The sequence below is a fragment of the Erpetoichthys calabaricus genome, chromosome 12 (assembly GCF_900747795.2).
Source record: "Erpetoichthys calabaricus chromosome 12, fErpCal1.3, whole genome shotgun sequence".
Lineage (NCBI taxonomy): Eukaryota > Metazoa > Chordata > Cladistia > Polypteriformes > Polypteridae > Erpetoichthys > Erpetoichthys calabaricus.
The window spans coordinates 136,628,962-136,650,253 of NC_041405.2; the positions used below are offsets into that span (position 1 = coordinate 136,628,962).

Genomic DNA, 21,292 nt, shown 5'->3' on the forward strand with positions numbered 1-21,292 from the left:
CAGTGCAACAGAAATTGTTGAACTCAGCAAGTAAATTATCAAAAAAAAGATGGCCTCGAACTCCGAACCACAAGTTTTCTCAAACTAATCACGCTGGCTAAGCTTCATGGGAAACAGATAAAAGTGCAGAAAATTAAAGCCATTAAATAAAACGAGTCATCAATCCAAGCTTGAGCCTAGAATTATTATCTTTGTTTTCTGTTTTAACATTTTGAGATACTAGATTCATTATTATTGTATTGAATTTAATTTATTTTATTACTTTTCATTTTGTTTTTATTGGTGATGCCTGTCATGATATGCATTAAAAACAGCAAAAAGGGTTATGGAGCCTCCAAAAGTCCCCCAAAAGCAGGCCAAGACCTTCAATAGCCTGCCCAGATAAGGTTACACCTTGGCAGGCTAAAGTCCCAAAATAATTTCTGTGCTCACTGCCAGTCACATGACACAGTGAGTCATAATTCCACACCTATATAAGATGGTGGTGCATATTGCTGAAGGTCCAAGCTTTTTGTGTTTTTAAAGAATTATGGTGCATATGGAAAAGAATTAGCAATTATGTTTTGGACCATTTGCTTTGAATTTTGACTATGGACCACGGGTCACCGCTTGCCGCTGGGAGCCGCCCAAGGGACACTACACTGCGCGAGCAGCGAAATCGCCCCCCTCCAGCCACCACTTGCAGCATCCCCAGGCCAAAGATAACGGAGCGGGAGTTACTGAGGCGCATGTATTGCAGCAGTGTCCTCGTTCATAAGTCATAGGTCGGATGTCCGTAACCTGGGGACTACCTGTACTCAAAATAGTAAGTCTAGGAAGTGCATGGAATCGAACCCGCAACCTCTGGATTAGGAGTCAGCGGTTTTTACTGCTGCACCACCCAAGTGGCTGTGTCAGTGTTTTACCCTAACCCGATTTCTTTTTCTCCAGTTATATTCTTGAATAAAAGCACACTTGTTTTGTTATACATGTACCTTTTGTGAAAGTGTTTATTTGATATTTGGAATTCAAAATTTTCACACATCATACACTTCATATCAAAATTTTGTCATTAGTACTACAGTATAACATGAAAAAAGTTTCTGTTTTAACTATGTGTTCAACATTTCTTGCCTCACATTTCCTGTCATCCTACATTTACATAGATGGTTGTAGACACGGAACACACACGAAATGCATGTGTTCCCAATAACAATATATAATTTACCCTATACAATTTCAAGCAGCTCACACCATGATAAACAAGACTTGAGCTGGGAGAACTTTTTGCCCAAGTTCAGCTCTGTCGTTGGGGGTGGGGGGGTGGGTTTAATAATAATAATTCTTTACATTTATATAGCGCTTTTCTCACTACTCAAATAGTAGACTGCTTGCTCCTTGTGCTGATCGACACATTTGCAAAACAAAAGACGCTGATGAGGAGGTGCGAAGGAATTGAAGGTGGCCCGGGATTACAAGTTTTTTGTAATCTTCAGGGATTCTAGTGTTAAAACAGGCACAGTGGTGTTCTACTCTCAACTTTGCTAGTGGATACTGGCTGGTAGAGGTTGCTCCAGATGATCGTGAAAACTGCATTTACAACTCCAGTTGGTTTGTATGAATTTAATCATATGCCATTTGGTTTGTGTAATGGTCCACCAACCTTCCAGCATTTGATGCAACAATGTTTAGGAGATAAGGTTTGTGAATCCTTACTGGTGTATTTTGATAATGCCATCGTCTGTTCACCAGATTTTGAGACCCATTTGCTGCATTTGGAGGCAGTGTTCGAATGACAAGCTAAATATGGGTTAAAACTCCAGCCAGCTAAGTGTTGTCTCTTCTGGAGGCAAGTGAAATATCTGGGACATGTTGTGAGTCGAGCAGGGGTGCCCCCAGATCCTGAAAAATTAGCTGCAATGAGAAAGTGGCCAATACCCACTACAGTCAGGGAAGTCTGTTCTTTTTTGGGGATTGTGGGATATTATAGACAATTTATCCCCACTTTTACAAAGATGGCTGTCCCACTGTATGCCTTACTTGTTGGCACAGCAGGGAAAAAAAAGACTGCATCCATAGAGTGGACTCCAGATAGTCAAGCTGCTTTCGAGGCTATAAAATGTGCTTTGATTTCTTCGCTACTTTTGGACTTTGTGAATTTTAGTAAACTTTTTACGTTACATACTGATGCCATTATGAGGGTGCTGGGTGCTGTTCCACCCAAGAACAAGGAGGGAAAGAACGTGTGATTGCCTATGCCAGTCACAGTTTAAATCTCATGGAATGAACTGATGAGAACTACTGTACTGTATAGCTCTTTCAAGCTGTAACTATTGGCACTCAAATGGGCTGTTATGGAGATGATTGGGTGCTCAGTTCATCGCTTTCACAGATAATAACCCCTTGGTGCATTTTAATCCTGCCCAGTTGTGACTTGTACCCAACAATGGGTAGCACAAATAGCTAATTATAATTTTGAGAAAAAGTATCCCCCAGGATTGGTAAGTAAGAACACTGATGTTTTGTCTCGATTGCCTCAGGAATTGTAAGCCACCTGTGCAGTGGTATCAACCAGTGCTGGGGGGCAGTCCTTACAGGATACCGCTGTGAGAGTTGAATGGAGACAACACAGTTGGAAAGAATGGCAAGATGAAGATGAGGAAATGTGGAGGATGAAAGTACAGGTACAGGTGATGCAGTGAAGTTTGCATTCAGGGCCTGAGAGGAGAGCCATATCTGTGGGCCATCAGAGACTATTGCTAGATTGGAAGATTGCGTGTGGTGCAGGACGTGCTGGTAAGAGATTGTCACGGTCCTTTCACTGGGGAACTGCGCATCCAAGTTTTTCTATTAAACCGAGATAGAAGTATTTGGGAGGAATATCACAGAGCAGTAGGCCATCTGGGAGGAGAGAAGACCTTTGCTATTTTGAGGAGAAATTGTGTTTGGCCAGGAATGGGGAAGGATGTTGGACAGTGGATAAAGGAGTGTCAGTGTTGTATCCTGAGTAAGCTGCGGCCAGAAGCAATGGCCCCATTGCACCCAATTGCCTGTTCTCCTCCCATGGAGGTCATAGCAATTGATTACTTATCTTTGGGGCAGGAGAATGATCCAAGGCCTAATATTTTGATAGTGACAGATCATTTCTCAATATTTGCTTGGGCAGTTCCAACTAAAAACCAGACAGTGTACACTAGCGCTAGGGTTTTATGGGAAGTTTTGATCCGGCCATCTGGGTGTCCAAAATGATTGCTGTCTGATCGAGGAGCAGGTTTTGAATCGGCACTTATTTATAATCTTTATGAGATGTATGGATGTGTAAAAAGTCTAACAACTGCCTGCCATCTGCAGGGCAATGGAACTTGCAAGAGATTTACTAAGAGCACTCTGAAGAAAGTCCAGCAGGATAGGTGGGAACAGTTTTTGCCAAAATTGGTTCATGCTTATAACAGTACTTTACATTCTAGTACCGGGTTCACCGCTTTTTACTTAATGTTTGGGTGACATGTAAAGGCTACCCATAGATATGGTCGTGGGAAACTTTCCAACTCCAAGAGAAGGAGTAAAGGATGAAGATAAGTGGAGGCTGAGGATAGGCAGAAGTTGCTTAAAGCCTATGGGTATGTAATGAAGTTTGGCGGGCAAAATAGAGAAAAGGACCAGAAACGGTATAATCGACATGTAAAGGGAAGTCCTTAGTTACCAGGCTTACAGATGTTGGTTCGCAATTTTTGTCGGAAGGATAAATTGACTCCTTTTTTTGTATAAAGAGCCTTGAATTGTGATTGGTGCATTGCGACCCTTGCATCCAGTTTATAACATCCGACCATAAAGTAGGGCCTGAGAGAATAGTGAATCAGAATAATCTGAGGGAATGTATGTACCTAAGGAGTGAAGTGGGAACATAAGAAGATGGGGTTCTGGGTAGCAAGGCCTTGGAACCACAAGTAGTAGTGCCAGTTGTACCTTGGACTATAGTTCCAGTAGCCTCTGTAGACCCTACATAGGAGAATAGTGACCAAATGCTGCCTAGGGAAGAATGTGAGCTGAGGACACCACATAGACAAAATAGAAGAAAAGCCCCTTTGAGATATTATGAGGAATTTGAATAGTCAGAGGGGTGGGAAATGTCACAGTATTTTAATGCATGGAGGGTTTCTTTTTTTATTTTTAAAGTATATTTTATTGTTGAGTAGGTAATTTTCATTTTGTGGTACATTTCTTTTTTGATTGAGTACTTGTTAATTGAATTCACCTGTTTATAATTTTATTTAATCGATTGTGTATTTTTCACGTATGTTGAAGCTGTATTTAATTGGGTGGAAACTGGATTGAAGGGTGTTAACAAAGAAAAAAAAGGGGACTCTTGGAGGCAGAAGGGGTACAGAAGGTTGCTGGATTTATATTGATGACGGGCATGAAAGGACAAGAAAAGAAGTGGAGAAAAGACAGAAAACAGTTCCAGGACATTTTAGAAGTGGCAGTGGCTACAGTGTGCCAGCAACGTATATTCATTGTCTGGAGGGTCGTGATAAAGTAGGGTGGGAGCTGAAACTGCTGTGGTTTTCCTTGAGTAAGCAAGAAACCGGCAGCTATAAGCTAAGTATTTAAATCCTGGGGGCCGAGTCACAGATAGTGGCAAATCGGCACCGCATTCGATTGGGTACTGGAGACCTTTATTCTTGGGAGGAGGATGATTTCAAAGTGGATGAAACATCAGAGTGGGTCTTCTGGAGGATCAGGCTAAAAACTGTGGGGAGAATGTTCTTGGTGACTACTCTTTTACCCAAAAAAGAAGGTCAAAAAGGTAGTTTTATTTAAGGGTTTTAATTATTTTAATCTCTTAAATAAATTTTGTGAAAGAAGGTTTGATTGTTCATTGAAGTGTTGTTGTGTGTGCCTGTCTTTGGGTCCCACATTTCAAACTGAAAGAAGGGGAGATAAAAGGGTGGTGAAAACGTCCTTTGTTGCAGGCATCCTAGCGCCTGAAAACTACACTAGGTGGCGTAGTTAGGATTTCCCTATTGGGTGATATAAGTAAATGTAAAGTATTACATGTAGGAAGTACAAATGTTAGGTTTGAGTACACAATGGGAGGTCTGAAAATAAGTACACCTTATGAGAAGGATTTAGGAGTCGTAGTGGACTCGACACTATCAACTGCCAGACAGTGTTCAGAAGCCATTATGAAGGATAACAGAATGTTAGATTATATGGCACAATGTGCGGAGTACAAGCCCCAGGAGGATATGCTGAAGCTTTATAACACACTGGTGTGGCCTCATCTAGAGTCCTGTGTGTAGTTTTGGTCTCCAGTCTACAAAAAGGACATAGCAGAGCTAGAAAAGGTCCAGAGAAGAGCGACAGGGCTGATTCTAGGGCTACAGGGGATGAATTATGAGGAAACGCTAAAAGAGCTGAGCCTTTACAGTTTAAGCAAAAGGAGAATTATGTAGGGAATTACAGTAGTCCAGTGGATCGAAACAGTTATTTTAAAATGAGTTCAACAAGAACATAGGACACAGTTGGAAACTTGTTAAGGGTAAATTTCACACAAACATTAGGAAGTTTTTCTTTACATAGAGAACCCCAGACACATGGAGTAAGGTGTGGTAGACAGTAGGACTTTAGGGACTTTCACAGCTAGACTTGATGTTATTTTGGAAGAATTAAGTCTAGAGGACTGTTTGTTGGCTGAATGGCCTGTTCTTGTCCAGAAACCGAAGCTGCACTCATAAATCAGAGGTTTGTCTGCTTAGACAAAAGCTTTATTCATATACACTGGTGGTTACATTTGCAGCAGGCAGACTTCATTACAAGATCCTGACATTGTCATCCTGTGCCCGCCTTTCTGTTCTGCAGACTGGCACATTTTTGAAGTGTGTGACACGTTGACATTTGGGACAGGTCTTCAGCTGTGGGACTCAGCAGGCTTAATGCAACAAGGTGGCTTCCTCAAACCAAAGAGTTGACCCTGATATTCTTTTTAATCCAGTTCCAGTATGCAGACACTTTCACATAGACATTATTGCGTTCAGGGTCTTCACACTGTTTATAGTTAGACAAGCGAAAAGAGACAATCCCCACAGCCTCTGGTCTTGCCCCATTGATGGGACAGACTAAAGGACCTCCAGAGTCACCCTGAAATAAAAATGGTGGACATACTTTTAGAATATCAGATATAAATGACAGCCAAACCAAGCTGACCAGTTTCTTTTCTTTTCACCTTAGTTTTAAGATCCTGGCTATTTGGCTCAGTCTAGTTATGGGCCACAGGGAAGCGTATCCCAGCAGCACTTAGCTCAGTACATTGCAGGAACCAGTTCACTGCTGGCTCCACTTAAACACACTTTTGTAGTTTTGCAATTCAGCTAATATTCAGGTGTTTAGTAATTGGGAGAAAAACCAAAGTACCCGGAGAAAAAGAAAAACTGATACAGGGAGAACATACATTGGCTGGGTCTAGGATTTGGATTCAGTGCTATGTCACTATTCCACCCAGCGACAGGTGTGTGTTAAGGATTATGGTGATGTGTTGCATGCTGCTTAGTATGTGCGATCAAGATCACCTTGAAAGTGTAAATGAAGACCGGATAAATTATATGTTCTTTTGCTGGCTTTTACCTTGGTGGAAGTGGAGGTCTTTTCCAGAAATTTCTTTCACATAGATCTGTATTCTAATTGGTGGTCCCACCTCAGAACTTCCATTATTATCGTTCTGCTATTTATTGACCAGATGAGCACATCTCATTGTACAATGTGCACTAAATGGCTGCACCGACTTGTTTCTCTTCTGTCTTCTGACTCTATTCAAGCATTAAGTAAGGTTTCTTTCACACCAGGCACAATGGCCTTTCTCCCATATTTAAAAGACTTTCATGTGCAGAACTTCATATAAGAAAATATTCACACAGGCACAGCTTTCTTTTTTTAATGACAAGTGAATTGTTTTCAGGTTAAAGGAATCAAAATGAGGTGTCGGCAATAGTAAAATGTATACTTACATTACAAGTCCCTTTAATACCAGTTCCTCGTGCACAGATTGCAAAGGCTGTTAAGTTTGAATTTCTTGCAGCCTTACAGTCGTAGACATCTTGAACCTTGACTTCTACTTCTCTCAGCACATGGCTACCCATCCCATTGGTTTTTGTGCTGCCCCACCCTGCCACAGTGCACCTGGTATTGGGGCAGACATCCACACCTTTCACAGGAATTTTGATTGGTTGTATCTCACTTGTCCTCATGGCCTGGTGCTGCAGCTGAATCAGAACAATGAATTAAACATACCGGGGTCAGTCAGGGTTACATGTTAAGTCGCTGAAGCTCCCTGATTTCACAGTGTAAACAGACAGCCACGATTTCTCCTGAATTTAAGTGGAACACCAGACTGACACAGTCGAGATCACCTGATTTTGTGGTATGTAGCAGACCCCAGCTGACAAGAGGTTAGCAGGAGCAACAGAATAACCAGGTTGATATGGGTCAGCTAAAAACACTACTAAAAGCCTTCAAGAAGACCATGCACTAGAGGGGCAGCATGCCCTGCTCCCCAAGACGTTCATTAGGACTAAGCACTAAAAACAGAGAAAGAGACTCAGCCTGGGTGGAAATGTTTGCTAGAGGGGCATGAAAAACTAGCAGATATCAAAGAGGAAGAGATAGGCAAGGGAGAACAGGCAAGAGGTTGCAAGATCTTTATGCATGGCCACTACCTCGGGTGGCTCATTTAAGGGTGAATGTGGAAGTGATAAGCAGGAGGCCTGTACTTTCCTATCCATCCAGTAGGGATGCCAAGAGTCACTAGATTTGAGTTTCTCCTTAGGGTTTGACTGGAAGTGACTGCTGGGCTGAATATTAATGCAAATAAATAATCAATGAGGCTGTGTGATCAATGAAAGAGGAACTAGAAAAATGTTTCTAGTGTGCTGTGTGATAAATATGTACACTATATCAAATGCCTTTAAAAGAAGGTTGTACCCAAAAGCATCAGTTTTGCAATCAATTACTTACCCCATGTTGTTTATAGGAATGGCTGAAAGACAATAATCTCATGTTCTTTTGCAGAACAGAGACAAACAAAAAATCTCTCTTTCAGATCTGGTTTTCGACTGTATGGATTATGCATCAAGAGTGAATTGAGATTTTATTCATGGATATTTCAATACAATGTCAGCCTCTGGTAAAAGACATCTAAGAAACTTTGCTAGCTGTAATTAAAAATCAACTGTTTGTATTTCTCTGATGTCTGATAGCCATTTCTGCTTGCCTTTGGAGTTCTTATCACATAGTGTATCAGTCAGGGCATTGAGTGTGCAACCACTAACCACTGTTCCCAACATGACCATTGGATGGGGCCAAATCAAACTCATGACCCATGTTACAGTGAGTCTGAAGTCAAGAGGAGAGTTTAAAGTGAATGTTCTTCTGGCAGAGGAAGGAGAGAGGGAGTGTAAGAAGAGGTGGACAGGTAGGTGAGCCACCCCTCAAGGCAAGAAGGGACACAAGTCCTCTTCTGGAAAATCACAGTTAGTGTTTTCAAATTATTTTCTTTATGTGTTCATGTCCCCTGAATGTTCATTCCTCCCTTGTCATTAAGACTCTGTTTTTATTTAATTTTTGGTCCACTTAGGGGACAGAAGGCTCTCTCTCTTCTATTACAGTAGCATCAACTGAAATGTAGAAGGTAACAAACAGGTGATGTGGTGCTTACTGATGATGTTTCACAGCTTCCTGCACTAACGTCCACAGTCAACACATGGAGTTTTTATGGTAAAAGACTGAAAAGTAACCCAACATGGGTGAGTATAGCTATGTGTTTCCAGGTTTCCTTGGGTTAGTTCCTTGCATGTGTCCAGTGCCAAAGCCTTGGTTTATACTTACCGAGTGAAGCCGGCACACACAGACTGCGCCACGAAGCACGTGTGCAGTGAGCAACCACAACACATTTATACATGTTGTGGCCCATTTCATCAGTGCATTGATATTCTCACTGTCAATAAGTGACAGTGTTTGGTCAATGTCACGTAGCTAACAACGTTTCACATCAGATGATGTGAGATTTGCCAATGGAAGAAGAGTTGTGCCTGCTATTACTGACTTTAAGAGAAAGAAAAGGAGAAGGTGGAGTGTCAGACCTATTGAGCAAAAGTGATGAAGAAAGGGTGAATATAATATTCCTGTGAGTTGGGGACCTATATGATGAGCAGATGCATTTCAGGCATTTTTGCATGTAATCCTTGCATTTTGATGACCTGTTGCTTTATATTCATCCCTTTCTTCATCATTCCATCACTACGAAACCATTCTCATCGTTTTGGATACACAGCCATGGTGTTTGTGGCAGTGCATAGTCAGAAAAGTTCCTAGCAGGCGGTGTATCCAAATCTGACATTACAGTATTTTCATCATTATAGATGTCAGGTATAAACTAGGCTTTATCCTCCCAGTAGTTCAGAAATTTAATAAATAAGTGGATCCCATTTTTCACCCAGAAGAACATAATAAATTAATCTCGTATTGCTGTGTTTCATCTTTCCTGTTTTCCCTTTGTTACATAAATGATTAGCTCCCTTTACTATTACTGAAGCTCCTATCTAATTCAGTTCAGGCATCTTCTCTGTAACCATCTAACTCTGGATTCACCTTTCAGCCACGGCACCCAAAATAATGAACAATGAAGCAAAGGCAGCAGATTAAGACCCACTCCTGAGAGTGCTGTGCTTTTTAATTAACTCATGAACTTCCCAATGCTACTTCTTTCAAAATTTTGATGTCCCTTTGCTGTGTCACCCTTTAGACCACTAGCTCTATCTACGAAAGCAGCAAATATGCCTTTTAATCCCAACCTGAGTTAAGGGACTGCTTCATGCTACAAAATATGAAGATGTTTGAAGAAGCACCCAGATGTTTGTGGAGTCTTTCCATCCATCATTTGTGCTCAAGTGACACTCACCTTCAGAAGCATGATATCATTTTCATGCGTCATCCTATTATATTTCTCATGAATGATTATTTTCTGCACTGGGATCTTCTGCCAGGACGGCTCCCTTTTTAGGATATTATGAGCACCAAGAAGTACTGTGATATTCCTGTTGACCAAAGAACAGCAGGTAAGATAGATAGATATAGATAACTATTGTTTCATATTCTCAAGAAAAGAAAACAATTTTCAAAACAATTATTATTTGTATCATAAATGTACACAAATTATATTTTCCCCCCCATGGTAAAATCAAAATGCTCATAAGTATCATCACACAATCCACCATCTACAAGTTCCTCTCTCCAGTTAGAGACCAGTTAAAAATAAATGTATAGATTCTAAATAAATTCACCACCACCACTATCCCCCCGTCCCCAAGTCACACATCCTGTATTTTTCACATTGATTCATGACCTTCGAAGGCATATGCAGTAAAACAGCAGTTTTCTAGTTAATAAATACCAACAAAAGATAATGAAGCCATCCCCACATTTCAGCATCAGTTCACCAATTTACCGTCAACTCGTCCCCCTCAGCAGAGCCTTGTGGTGCTCCAGTGTTGCTCACACAGCCTTTGAGCCTCACAAACTGCCCTCATCCATCTGCATATCTCCAAGTTGACCCTTTAATAGAGACAGTATCGAATGCGCTGGAGAAATTAAAAGACATAATTCTCACAGTGCTGCCAGCTTTGTGGAGCAGATAAATAATTACACCCTCAACTCCAAATTTGGTCTGATAATCAAACTGCAGTGTGTCCAGGTGGTCTGAATAAAAACAACTGGTACATTTGAATTCAGTTCCCTTTTCATGTGAATTTGCACATTTTCTTGTCTGTCTGTCTTTCTGTACACATGAAAAATCAAGGCTACCAGCAAATCTTTTTCTTATTGCTCAAAGAAATTGTTTTGAAAATTACATTTCCATTAAGTTATCTGCAAAAGAGTGTGCATGTGCCCATCACTGAAATTTCAGACATTCATTTTACAAAGAACTGATGAATTTTTAAAATCATCTATCTTAAAATAAATATTTTGTCTGATTTAAGTTACTAAATATTGCATTAACCAAATCACCATGAATGAACTGACTCCAGATAATCTGTAATAACCTGTACATGCATGACAAAGTGAGAAAACTAGCTCCCATCTGATGAGAGAAATAACTGCTGTCAGTTTCGGAGAAGTCTTCAGGGAGACTAAATAATTAAAGACAGTTAAGTAATCCATTCCCTGAAAAACACATAAGAAAGCCGTCTCTTCCTCAGAAGATAAGCCAAAGTTCAAAAACTCTTGTACTTTCTCAGGAACAATATCTGTTGGCTACACAACACACCTGCTTGGTGTTTTCTAACATCAGGTTCGTGTCTGTTACATCAACTTGACATTTCTTGGAGTCAAGGGGTCTCACCCTATTCCATCTAATCACTATTGATCTGCAAAGGTTTATGTAATCAAATCACAGTCTTTGTTTCCAGTTGGTATACTAGAACTGGTCCACTAACTTGCTTTAGACTATGCAACAGAATCTAAAAAGGCATAGTACCCAAGAACAATTTGGAAGAGTCCAGGATAATCTCCCAGAACACATCTGTGTTCTTAGTCACTTCTCACCATATACTGTATTTTTTGTAATTTTAGTATTTCAGTTACTGTATATATCTTCAGCAAACAGGTCCAGAGAAGGATAAAGGCACGTCCACTGCCTGAACTTGTTACGGAATGGCAAATGAGGCTGGTTGGTCATACTCTGTGTCTCCCCGAATACATTACTTCAAAGATGGCCATGAAATGGATTCCACCGGAAGGGATGCAGAAATGAGGAAGGCCAAAGCTCAAGTGGTGCAGGACATTCCACGATGACCTGAAACAAATCAACATTCCCTGGCAAGACACTGAAGGGGTAGCAGCTGATCTGAAAAGATGGCACTGACTTGTTAAGTAAGTACTGTATATCATTTTGAGTTTGCTAGTTTATAAATTGTTAATTATTGTATAGTACTGGCTTTTATCTCTGCTATCAGAAGTATTAACGCTGAAACGGTATAACCTTGTGACAATCAGCCTCTGAGGTTCACAGTGTGAATATTCATAATTGGTGATTATTCTGTTTATAGTTAGACTTTGAGTTAAATGTTGCACACGTTAAGTTAAGCTGCCTGACCTCTGAGGCTTTATTCTGAAACACATGCTAATGAATTGTATTTACTGTATCCTCTGTGGCTGCGTGTGAAATACTATTTGTGCAACACATGCTAAGAAGAAGCCACTTAGCTCCTGAAGTTTCATGATCATTCATATGCTAGTTAAATGATACTTAACCTCTGAGGCTCCATGTAAACATTTCTTTCTAATACTTTAAAGCCTAAAGTGATACAAATAATAGGCAATGCCAACTCAGACGTTACAGCAACTTAGAATCAATTCAGAACATACAGGAAAAGCAGTCCTTACATATTCATACTAAATTGGCATCAGATTAAGAGGTCCACATCCTTATTTGGTCATTGTTTTAGTGGTGTAACAACTGTATCTTAAAGCTTGTTAAATAAAAAATATAAATAATAATCATAAATACACAAATTAATTCAACAATTCAACAACAATTCTTGTATAGTCCAAAATCACACAAGGAATGCCTTAATGGGCTTTAACTGGCCCTGTTTTTATGACAGCCTGCACACCCATCCTTGACTCCCTAAGAAGAGTTGGCTAAAAGGTTCTACACCAGTATAAAAGTGCAAACAGGATTAGAAATTCAATCAATTAATTCGATCTTCAGAGTCTAAGCAAGGGAGTCACTTACTCTCCACTGCAATGAGCAGCTGTCAGGATGAAGCTTGGATGAATGATGAAACCTCCACAACTGGAAAAGTTGTTTCCTCTTTTTATGCTCAAATAGGCCATGTAAGGTCGACTGTGTGGCTTGGCTACCTCCCCATCGATGATTTTCTCACCTGAGACACCTACAAGAGAAAAGATACGCATATGAGACTGAGCAGGAATGTTAGGGTGGCAAACAATGGAGTAGTATAAGTTATCCCCCCATGCTATTTTGTCCTTCTCTCTCAAGGACTAATAAATGAATAAACAAAAAGCAGAAGCATGGCTCATGATGGGAATCCATTGAAGTTACAGTTCCCCTATCCCTCACTGTGATTGAGAAACCAAAAAGGAACTTACGGTCACATCTGCTCTGTTGGTGAAATGTTTAAGGTGGAAGATGGCAGAAAGCTATAATATGTGTGCATTTCCTAGATGATGAACTCCACTTTACCTCAAAACATGACAGAAGGAGTAGTCATCTAGTATCACAGACGAAGTGTGTCATGTCCGAAGGTTCTGCAGTCAGGTATGTCAGCCCCCCAATATAATAATAATAATTCTTTGCATTTATATAGCGCTTTTCTGACTACGCTCAGCAATTGCAGGTTAAGGGCCTTGCTTAAGGGCCCAACAGAGCAGAGTCCCTTTTTGGCATTTACGGGATTCGAACCGACAACCTTCCGATTGCCAGTGCAGATCCCTAGCCTCAGAGCCACCACTCCATCTAATATTGGGAAATCAAAGTTAATCCAATGAGATAGTGGGATACAAAAAATAACAATCTTCAATCTTGAGCAGATTGGAAAAGAATATGTATTTTGCCAGTTTGTACCACTTTCTCCTGGGGCCAGTAACTGTGTACCTGTTTACATGATCCAGAACTATACAAATTCTCCCATCACCATCCCAATTTACCTGCCAGTCCAAGGTAAGTGGCAATAACGATGGTGCTCCAGCACACTGCTAGCATGGCTTTGTTACTCTGCATCTGCTCTGCTCGACTTCTCAGATCACAATTTTTGTATTTGAAGTTGGTGGGGCGGAGGTGATGCTAGCTGCAGTGTGGAGGCGGGCAAATTTAAACTGGCAACAGATTAATGCGCAATTGCTGCAGGTGGTTGAGAGAAATGACATTTCCTGTCAGACTGACTGTTCAATTTTAGATAATGAGTTAGCCCACCAATAGAGTGTGCACCTAGTGGTGGGGGGGGGGCATCCCATATTGTACTTGATACTTTCACAATTCCTTTTAAAGAATAGGCCAGTCTTGGTTTGCACATTGGTGATCTCGATATTTTTTCTGCTAATCTTTGCTTGCGTAGTATGAAGTTGTATAGTGTGGAAAATGAAAGGCCCACCAGTGATATAAATAAAACCAGTGTAATACAAACGTTACGTGATATTCTTTAACTGCTAAAAAACATTGACAGAAAAACAGAAATATAATTGTATTGTCTATTGTTAGAATTAATGGAACTACCATAGAGGAGTTTGGTGTCCTTACAGTAGGAGTGCCAGTGGAAATGAAAATGCTCAGGGGTGAGATGGCAGCAGCTACCTCACTGACCCAGGGGTTGGGATCTCCATCAGTTTTCTGTGGTGTTATGTGGTAAACTAGATTAAGCAAAATGTCAGGGGGTATCATGATATTCCTTATATGTTGAAGGTTAGATGTGCATGTGTAAGAGAGAAGCGTGTGGGGCGAGCGATAATGAGACAAGTGTGTGAGAAAGACATATAAATGCTTCTTGGTGATTTTCAGATTTGTTAAATAAAGTTTTCCTGTTGTTCATTACCTTGTGTAACTTGTTGTATTTAGAAGTAAAACTAAAGATAACAAGATATGACATGCCGGTACAGCAATTTCCTTCCACATGCTAATTGTGCACAAATTTTGGGAGTGTGTTTGGGTGAATGTGCCAAGCACAGGTCCTAGCAGCTTCCTAGGGTTCTGCTGTATAATGGAGTTGGCACACAGGTTTATTAAAGTGTTGATGTATATTTGCTATATGTCAGAAAATGCTGTATAATAACTCCCAAGACCTGGGTTCTATACCTGGCTACTGCTTGTGCCACAAAGAGGGGCTTGGTGGGTTTTCTTCTGCTATTTTAATTTCTTTGAATGCTGCATTTATTGGTATCACAGGTAACTGTGACTGGAAGTTTATAGTTTAACTTTAAACACATTCTACACTCCTCATTCTTGTCTCACTTTCTTAAATAATCAAGTCACCAAAACAACAGATGATTCAATCAAGAAATACGACTTTAATGATTTCACTATTTTGACACTTAAAAGTAATATGTTAAAAACAATTTGCTATAAAATTAATTTAACATACTGTGTACAGCTCTTAATATCTTAATAATAATAATGATAAAACTATTAAGATTGATGAGCTATGAACATTAAAGAGGATTCCAGTCACGACGAAGGTAATTTCATAGAAACAATTATCACATACACATACAAATATAAAGATAATATGAAACAATGACACATACAATATATACGAGGGACTTCAAAACGTTTCCACACTTCTATAGTTTCAATGGAAACGGCGAAGGTGGGAGGAGTTGTAATTGGTCATGTCTGAGAGTGTCATGTGACTGGGAAAATTGCATCACAAACAAAGGTGACTATGTAGAAAAGTGATGTAATTTGTTTTGAAATTCTTAATAAATAGGAGATGAAGTGTACTGGTAATGATTTTTAAGAATAAGGGGGATGTGCAAAGCTGTAGTAACTATCCATCCATCCATCCATTTTCCAACCCGCTGAATCCGAACACAGGGTCACGGGGGTCTGCTGGAGCCAAATCCAGCCAACACAGGGCACAAGGCAGGGAACCAATCCCGGGCAGGGTGCCAACCCACCGCAGGACACACACAAACACACCCACACACCAAGCACACACTAGGGCCAATTTAGAATCACCAATCCACCTAACCTGCATGTCTTTAGACTGTGGGAGGAAACCGGAGCGCCCGGAGGAAACCCACGCAGACACGGGGAGAACACTGTAGTAACTACAAGGGGATAAAATTGATGAGCCACAGCATGAAGTTATGGGAAGGAGTAGTGGAAGCTAGGTTAAGAAGTGAGGTGTTGATTAGTGAGCAGCAGTATGGTTTCATGCCAAGAAAGAGCACCACAGATGCGATGTTTGCTCTGAGGATGTTGATGGAGAAGTTTAGAGAAGGCCAGAAGGATTTGAATTGTGCCTTTGTAGACCTGGAGAAAGCATATGACAGGATGCCTCGAGAGGAGCTGTGGTATTGTATGAGGAAGTCGGGAGTGGCAGAGAAGTACATAAGAGTTGTACAGGATATGTACGAGGGAAGTGTGACTGTGGTGATGTCTGTGGTAGGAGCGACGTGGAGGTGGGATTACATCAGGGATTGGCTCTGATCCCTTTCTTATTTGCAATGGTGATATACAGGTTGACAGACGAGATTAGACAGGAGTCCTCTATGACATGGGTGGGCAGATTCAGTCCTGGAGGGCCGCAGTAGTTGCAGGTTTTTGTTCCAACTCAGTTGCTTAATTAAAAACCAATCCTTGTCAATTATTTAATTGCATGGCTTGCTAGTGCTTTAACTCTGCCATGTCAGGTCATTCTCATATCCTAGATTTATTTTCCTTTCTAAGGATATCATCCAAATGATTTGAAGTCTAAAACAGATGAGTAATTCTCAGTGCTTCACTTTTTTTCTTCACTTTCCTTCCAAGTATTTGATTAAACCAAATAGTGCGTGATAAATATACACAGGTGTAAATGAAAACAAGCTAAATGGAGAAATGCTGGTTTCTTTTGTCATTTGCATGTTATTACTAATTAGGAGCAATTGAAAACCAAGAATACAGCTGTTTAAGACTAAAATAAGCAATAAGGGTTCAAAATCTTAACGAGCAAGACGACTAAAGTGAAGCTGAAGTGTTACTTGAGTGATAAATGCTTCTTATTAAGCAATTGGGTTGGAGCAAAAACCTGCAGCCACTGCGGCCCTCCATGGACTGAATCTGCCCACCCCTGCCCTATGATGTTTGCTGATGACATTGTGATCTGTAGTGAGAGTAGTGAGCAGGTTGAGGAGACCCTGGAGAGGCGGAGATATGCTGTAGAGAGGAGAGGAATGAAGGTCAGTAGGAACAAGACAGAATACATGTGTGTAAATGAGAGGGAGGTCAGTGGAATGGTGAGGATGCAGGGAGTAGAGTTAGCAAATGTGGATAAGTTTAAATACTTGGGATCAACAGTACAGAGTAATGGGGATTGTGGAAGAGAGGTGAAAAAGAGAGTGCAGACATGGTGGAATGGGTAGAGAAGAGTGTCAGGAGTAATTTATGACAGACGGGTATCAGCAAGAGTCAAAGAGAAGGTCTACAGGACGGTAGTGAGACCAGCTATGTTATATGGGTTTGAGACGGTGGCATTGACCAGAAAGCAGGAGACAGAGCTGGAGGTGGCAGAGTTAAAAATGCTAAGATTCGCACTGGGTGTGATGAGGATTGACAGGATTAGAAATGAGGACATTAGAGGGTCAGCTCAAGTTGGACGGTTGGGAGACAAAGTCAGAGAGGCGAGATTGTGTTGGTTTGGACATGTGCAGAGGAGAGATGCTGAGTATATTGAGAGAAGGATGCTAAGTATAGAGCTGCCAGGGAAGAGGAAAAGAGGAAGGCCTAAGAGAAGGTTTATGGATGTGGTGAGAGAGGACATGCAGGTGATCGGTGTGACAAAACCAAGATGATGTGGACAGGAAGATATGGAAGAAGATGGTCCACTGTTGCGACCCCTAATGGGAGCAGCCAAAAGAAGAAGAAGGAGAGTTAAATAAAGTACAGAAATTTTTTGAACGTCCCTTGTGCAATAAAAAAATATAAAATATACAATTCAAAAATATTTTTGCACCTATTCAATTATATTTTGGAATTATTATGTTTGGAATGATATGTTCAATACTTTCTAGAATGGTCAGAAAATTGATTCTGGATTGTTTACATTTTTTTAAACATGAAATTAATTGATAGATAATAGAGTTCATATTTGCTACTCATATATTTCTTGAGATGTGTAGCTGCATCTTTTCCTGCTTCCCAAAATCGAGCTGCTGCTGAGCTGGTAAAGCAGGATCCAGCATGAGCCAAACGCATAATAAAAGACATTTCTCAGTCCAATAAAGTTCATTTTAAAAAGTTTTTGTGAAAATACAAAGGAAAACAATTCACACAAAAATAGAGATAAAAGTTATCACACACACAGGATAAAAGACAAAAAGAAAAAAAGTGTTTCTTCCACAAAATTACCTTTTTACTTTCTTGTATACGAAGTATAGGGAAAGTATTGTAATCTTCCAAAAATTTGACCTTGAGATTTTGATGAATCTCGATGTTTTAGACCTCCCTGAGTCCGAAAATACATTTTTTGGAATTATGTCCGTGTGTATGTGTGTGTGTGTGTGTAAACATGATAACGTTAGTACACTTTCACTTAGGTCAAACAAATTTTGCATACAAGTATTAGGTACAAAACATAACTTTTGAGCTATTTCCGCTAACTGGAACTTTTTTATTCATGCAGCTGCGGTGTCCAGTTTATTCTTTACTTTTATAATAATTGTTCAATATATTATTAATTTGATTTGATTAGATTTGTTGCTGATGGTTCATAATATAAAAATATAATCATTGTCTTGCATGTTTACTCCTCAAATATTCATCCCCATATTTGAATATACGAGAAAGTCGAGGGGAGACCACTCCTGATTTTTCTTGTTAACCTTCAGTTACTTTCTATACTTAAAGGTTGTGTTATTTCTCTCTGGCAGACTTACAGTGGTGTGAAAAACTATTTGCCCCCTTCCTGATTTCTTATTCTTTTGCATGTTTGTCACACAAAATGTTTCTGATCATCAAACACATTTAACCATTAGTCAAATATAACACAAGTAAACACAAAATGCAGTTTGTAAATGGTGGTTTTTATTATTTAGGGAGAAAAAAAAATCCAAACCTACATGGCCCTGTGTGAAAAAGTAATTGCCCCCTGAACCTAATAACTGGTTGGGCCACCCTTAGCAGTAATAACTGCAATCAAGCGTTTGCGATAACTTGCAATGAGTCTTTTACAGCGCTCTGGAGGAATTTTGGCCCACTCATCTTTGCAAAATTGTTGTAATTCAGCTTTATTTGAGGGTTTTCTAGCATGAACCGCCTTTTTAAGGTCATGCCATAGCATCTCAATTGGATTCAGGTCAGGACTTTGACTAGGCCACTCCAAAGTCTTCATTTTGTTTTTCTTCAGCCATTCAGAGGTGGATTTGCTGGTGTGTTTTGGGTCATTGTCCTGTTGCAGCACCCAAGATCGCTTCAGCTTGAGTTGACGAACAGATGGCCGGACATTCTCCTTCAGGATTTTTTGGTAGACAGTAGAATTCATGGTTCCATCTATCACAGCAAGCCTTCCAGGTCCTGAAGCAGCAAAACAACCCCAGACCATCACACTACCACCACCATATTTTACTGTTGGTATGATGTTCTTTTTCTGAAATGCTGTGTTCCTTTTACGCCAGATGTAACGGGACATTTGCCTTCCAAAAAGTTCAACTTTTGTCTCATCAGTCCACAAGGTATTTTCCCAAAAGTCTTGGCAATCATTGAGATGTTTCTTAGCAAAATTGAGACGAGCCCTAATGTTCTTTTTGCTTAACAGTGGTTTGCGTCTTGGAAATCTGCCATGCAGGCCGTTTTTGCCCAGTCTCTTTCTTATGGTGGAGTCGTGAACACTGACCTTAATTGAGGCAAGTGAGGCCTGCAGTTCTTTAGACGTTGTCCTGGGGTCTTTTGTGACCTCTCGGATGAGTCGTCTCTGCGCTCTTGGGGTAATTTTGGTCGGCCGGCCACTCCTGGGAAGGTTCACCACTGTTCCATGTTTTTGCCATTTGTGGATAATGGCTCTCACTGTGGTTCGCTGGAGTCCCAAAGCTTTAGAAATGGCTTTATAACCTTTACCAGACTGATAGATCTCAATTACTTCTGTTCTCATTTGTTCCTGAATTTCTTTGGATCTTGGCATGATGTCTAGCTTTTGAGGTGCTTTTGGTCTACTTCTCTGTGTCAGGCAGCTCCTATTTAAGTGATTTCTTGATTGAAACAGGTGTGGCAGTAATCAGGCCTGGGGGTGGCTACGGAAATTAAACTCAGGTGTGATACACCACAGTTAGGTTATTTTTTAACAAGGGGGCAATTACTTTTTCACACAGGGCCATGTAGGTTTGGATTTTTTTTCTCCCTAAATAATAAAAACCATCATTTAAAAACTGCATTTTGTGTTTACTTGTGTTATATTTGACTAATGGTTAAATGTGTTTGATGATCAGAAACATTTTGTGTGACAAACATGCAAAAGAATAAGAAATCAGGAAGGGGGCAAATAGTTTTTCACACCACTGTATATATGCGTTACTTAATATTTTCAATACATAGCAGTTAGAGGACAAGAAATAATGAGAATATTCCATTTCAATTTAGATTGTGGGGGTTATAATAGAATCTCCCATAGACTATCCATTAATACAAAGGTAAACATTTTAACGTAAGTAAGAAAATACTTTTATCAATTTAGCATAACCTAAATAACTAACACCCCTGTGACCCTGTAGTTAGGATATAGTGGGTTGGATAATGGATGGATGGATGGATAAATAATTTACAAATGGCTCTTACAAGGTGGATTAAAAAATCTTATAAATGATGGAAAAAGAAGCATGAAGTAAATGAAAAATACAGATTATGGAAGGTCTTCATACTGAATAAAATAATCACCATGGTATCATCTTATTATGTAAAGTAATAAAATAAGAGTAAAAAAATGATTACTGTATCACCTTATTTCAAAAAGTTATAACAATAAAGAGTCCGATCAAGTCGTTGCTCAGCTACAGGGGAATGGGGCATAACTATCAGGCGAGGAGGTGGCGAAAACTGTACAGGGGATAAATGACAGGATGCCTCGAGAGGAGCTGTGGTATTGTATGAGGAAGTCGGGAGTGGCAGAGAAGTACGTTATATAATACTACAAAAAAAAAAATACAAAGTGTCCTGTTTCCACTTCAGTGTAAATAAATGTACATTTTGACATAATAAAATCAATTTTTTGCCATGTTAAATATTGTATTAAATAGCACATTCATTACTTTGGAACTACAATAATGTGTGGTCAGATTTTGTGATAGTTTTGCTGTGAAGCTCACAATACAGAGGTCAAAAGTTCAAAATGTTGTGAATTAAACACAGTCGAAATGAGAAGGATTCAATCGATCAAATTGGCTACAGCTACAAAGGACAAAGAGTTGTGGGAAATCGAAGTGCAAAGCCTCGTCCATTGACCCAAACTAATTAAAACATATTTGCATGTTGAGAACTTGAAACTGAAAATGCAAAGAGGAAAATGTAAATTCAATGAGCAGCAAGTGGCGCCAGTGTTTCTTTGTGTGTTACTTT

The 21,292-nt window shown here is 40.0% G+C and overlaps 1 protein-coding gene across 1 annotated transcript; it reads right to left on the reverse strand.

The window, feature by feature from the left end:
* Window positions 1-5,734: 5,734 nt before the first annotated feature.
* LOC114663169 (mast cell protease 1A-like) lies at window positions 5,735-13,871 on the reverse strand. The gene is made up of 5 exons (XM_028816920.2): window positions 13,702-13,871; window positions 12,767-12,926; window positions 9,932-10,067; window positions 6,984-7,238; window positions 5,735-6,120 (listed from the first exon to the last, which is right to left on the reverse strand). Exons 1-5 carry the CDS (start codon window positions 13,772-13,774, stop codon window positions 5,935-5,937), a joined length of 810 nt encoding a protein of 269 aa, XP_028672753.2. The 5' UTR covers window positions 13,775-13,871; the 3' UTR covers window positions 5,735-5,934.
* Between the last annotated feature and the right edge of the window lie 7,421 nt (window positions 13,872-21,292).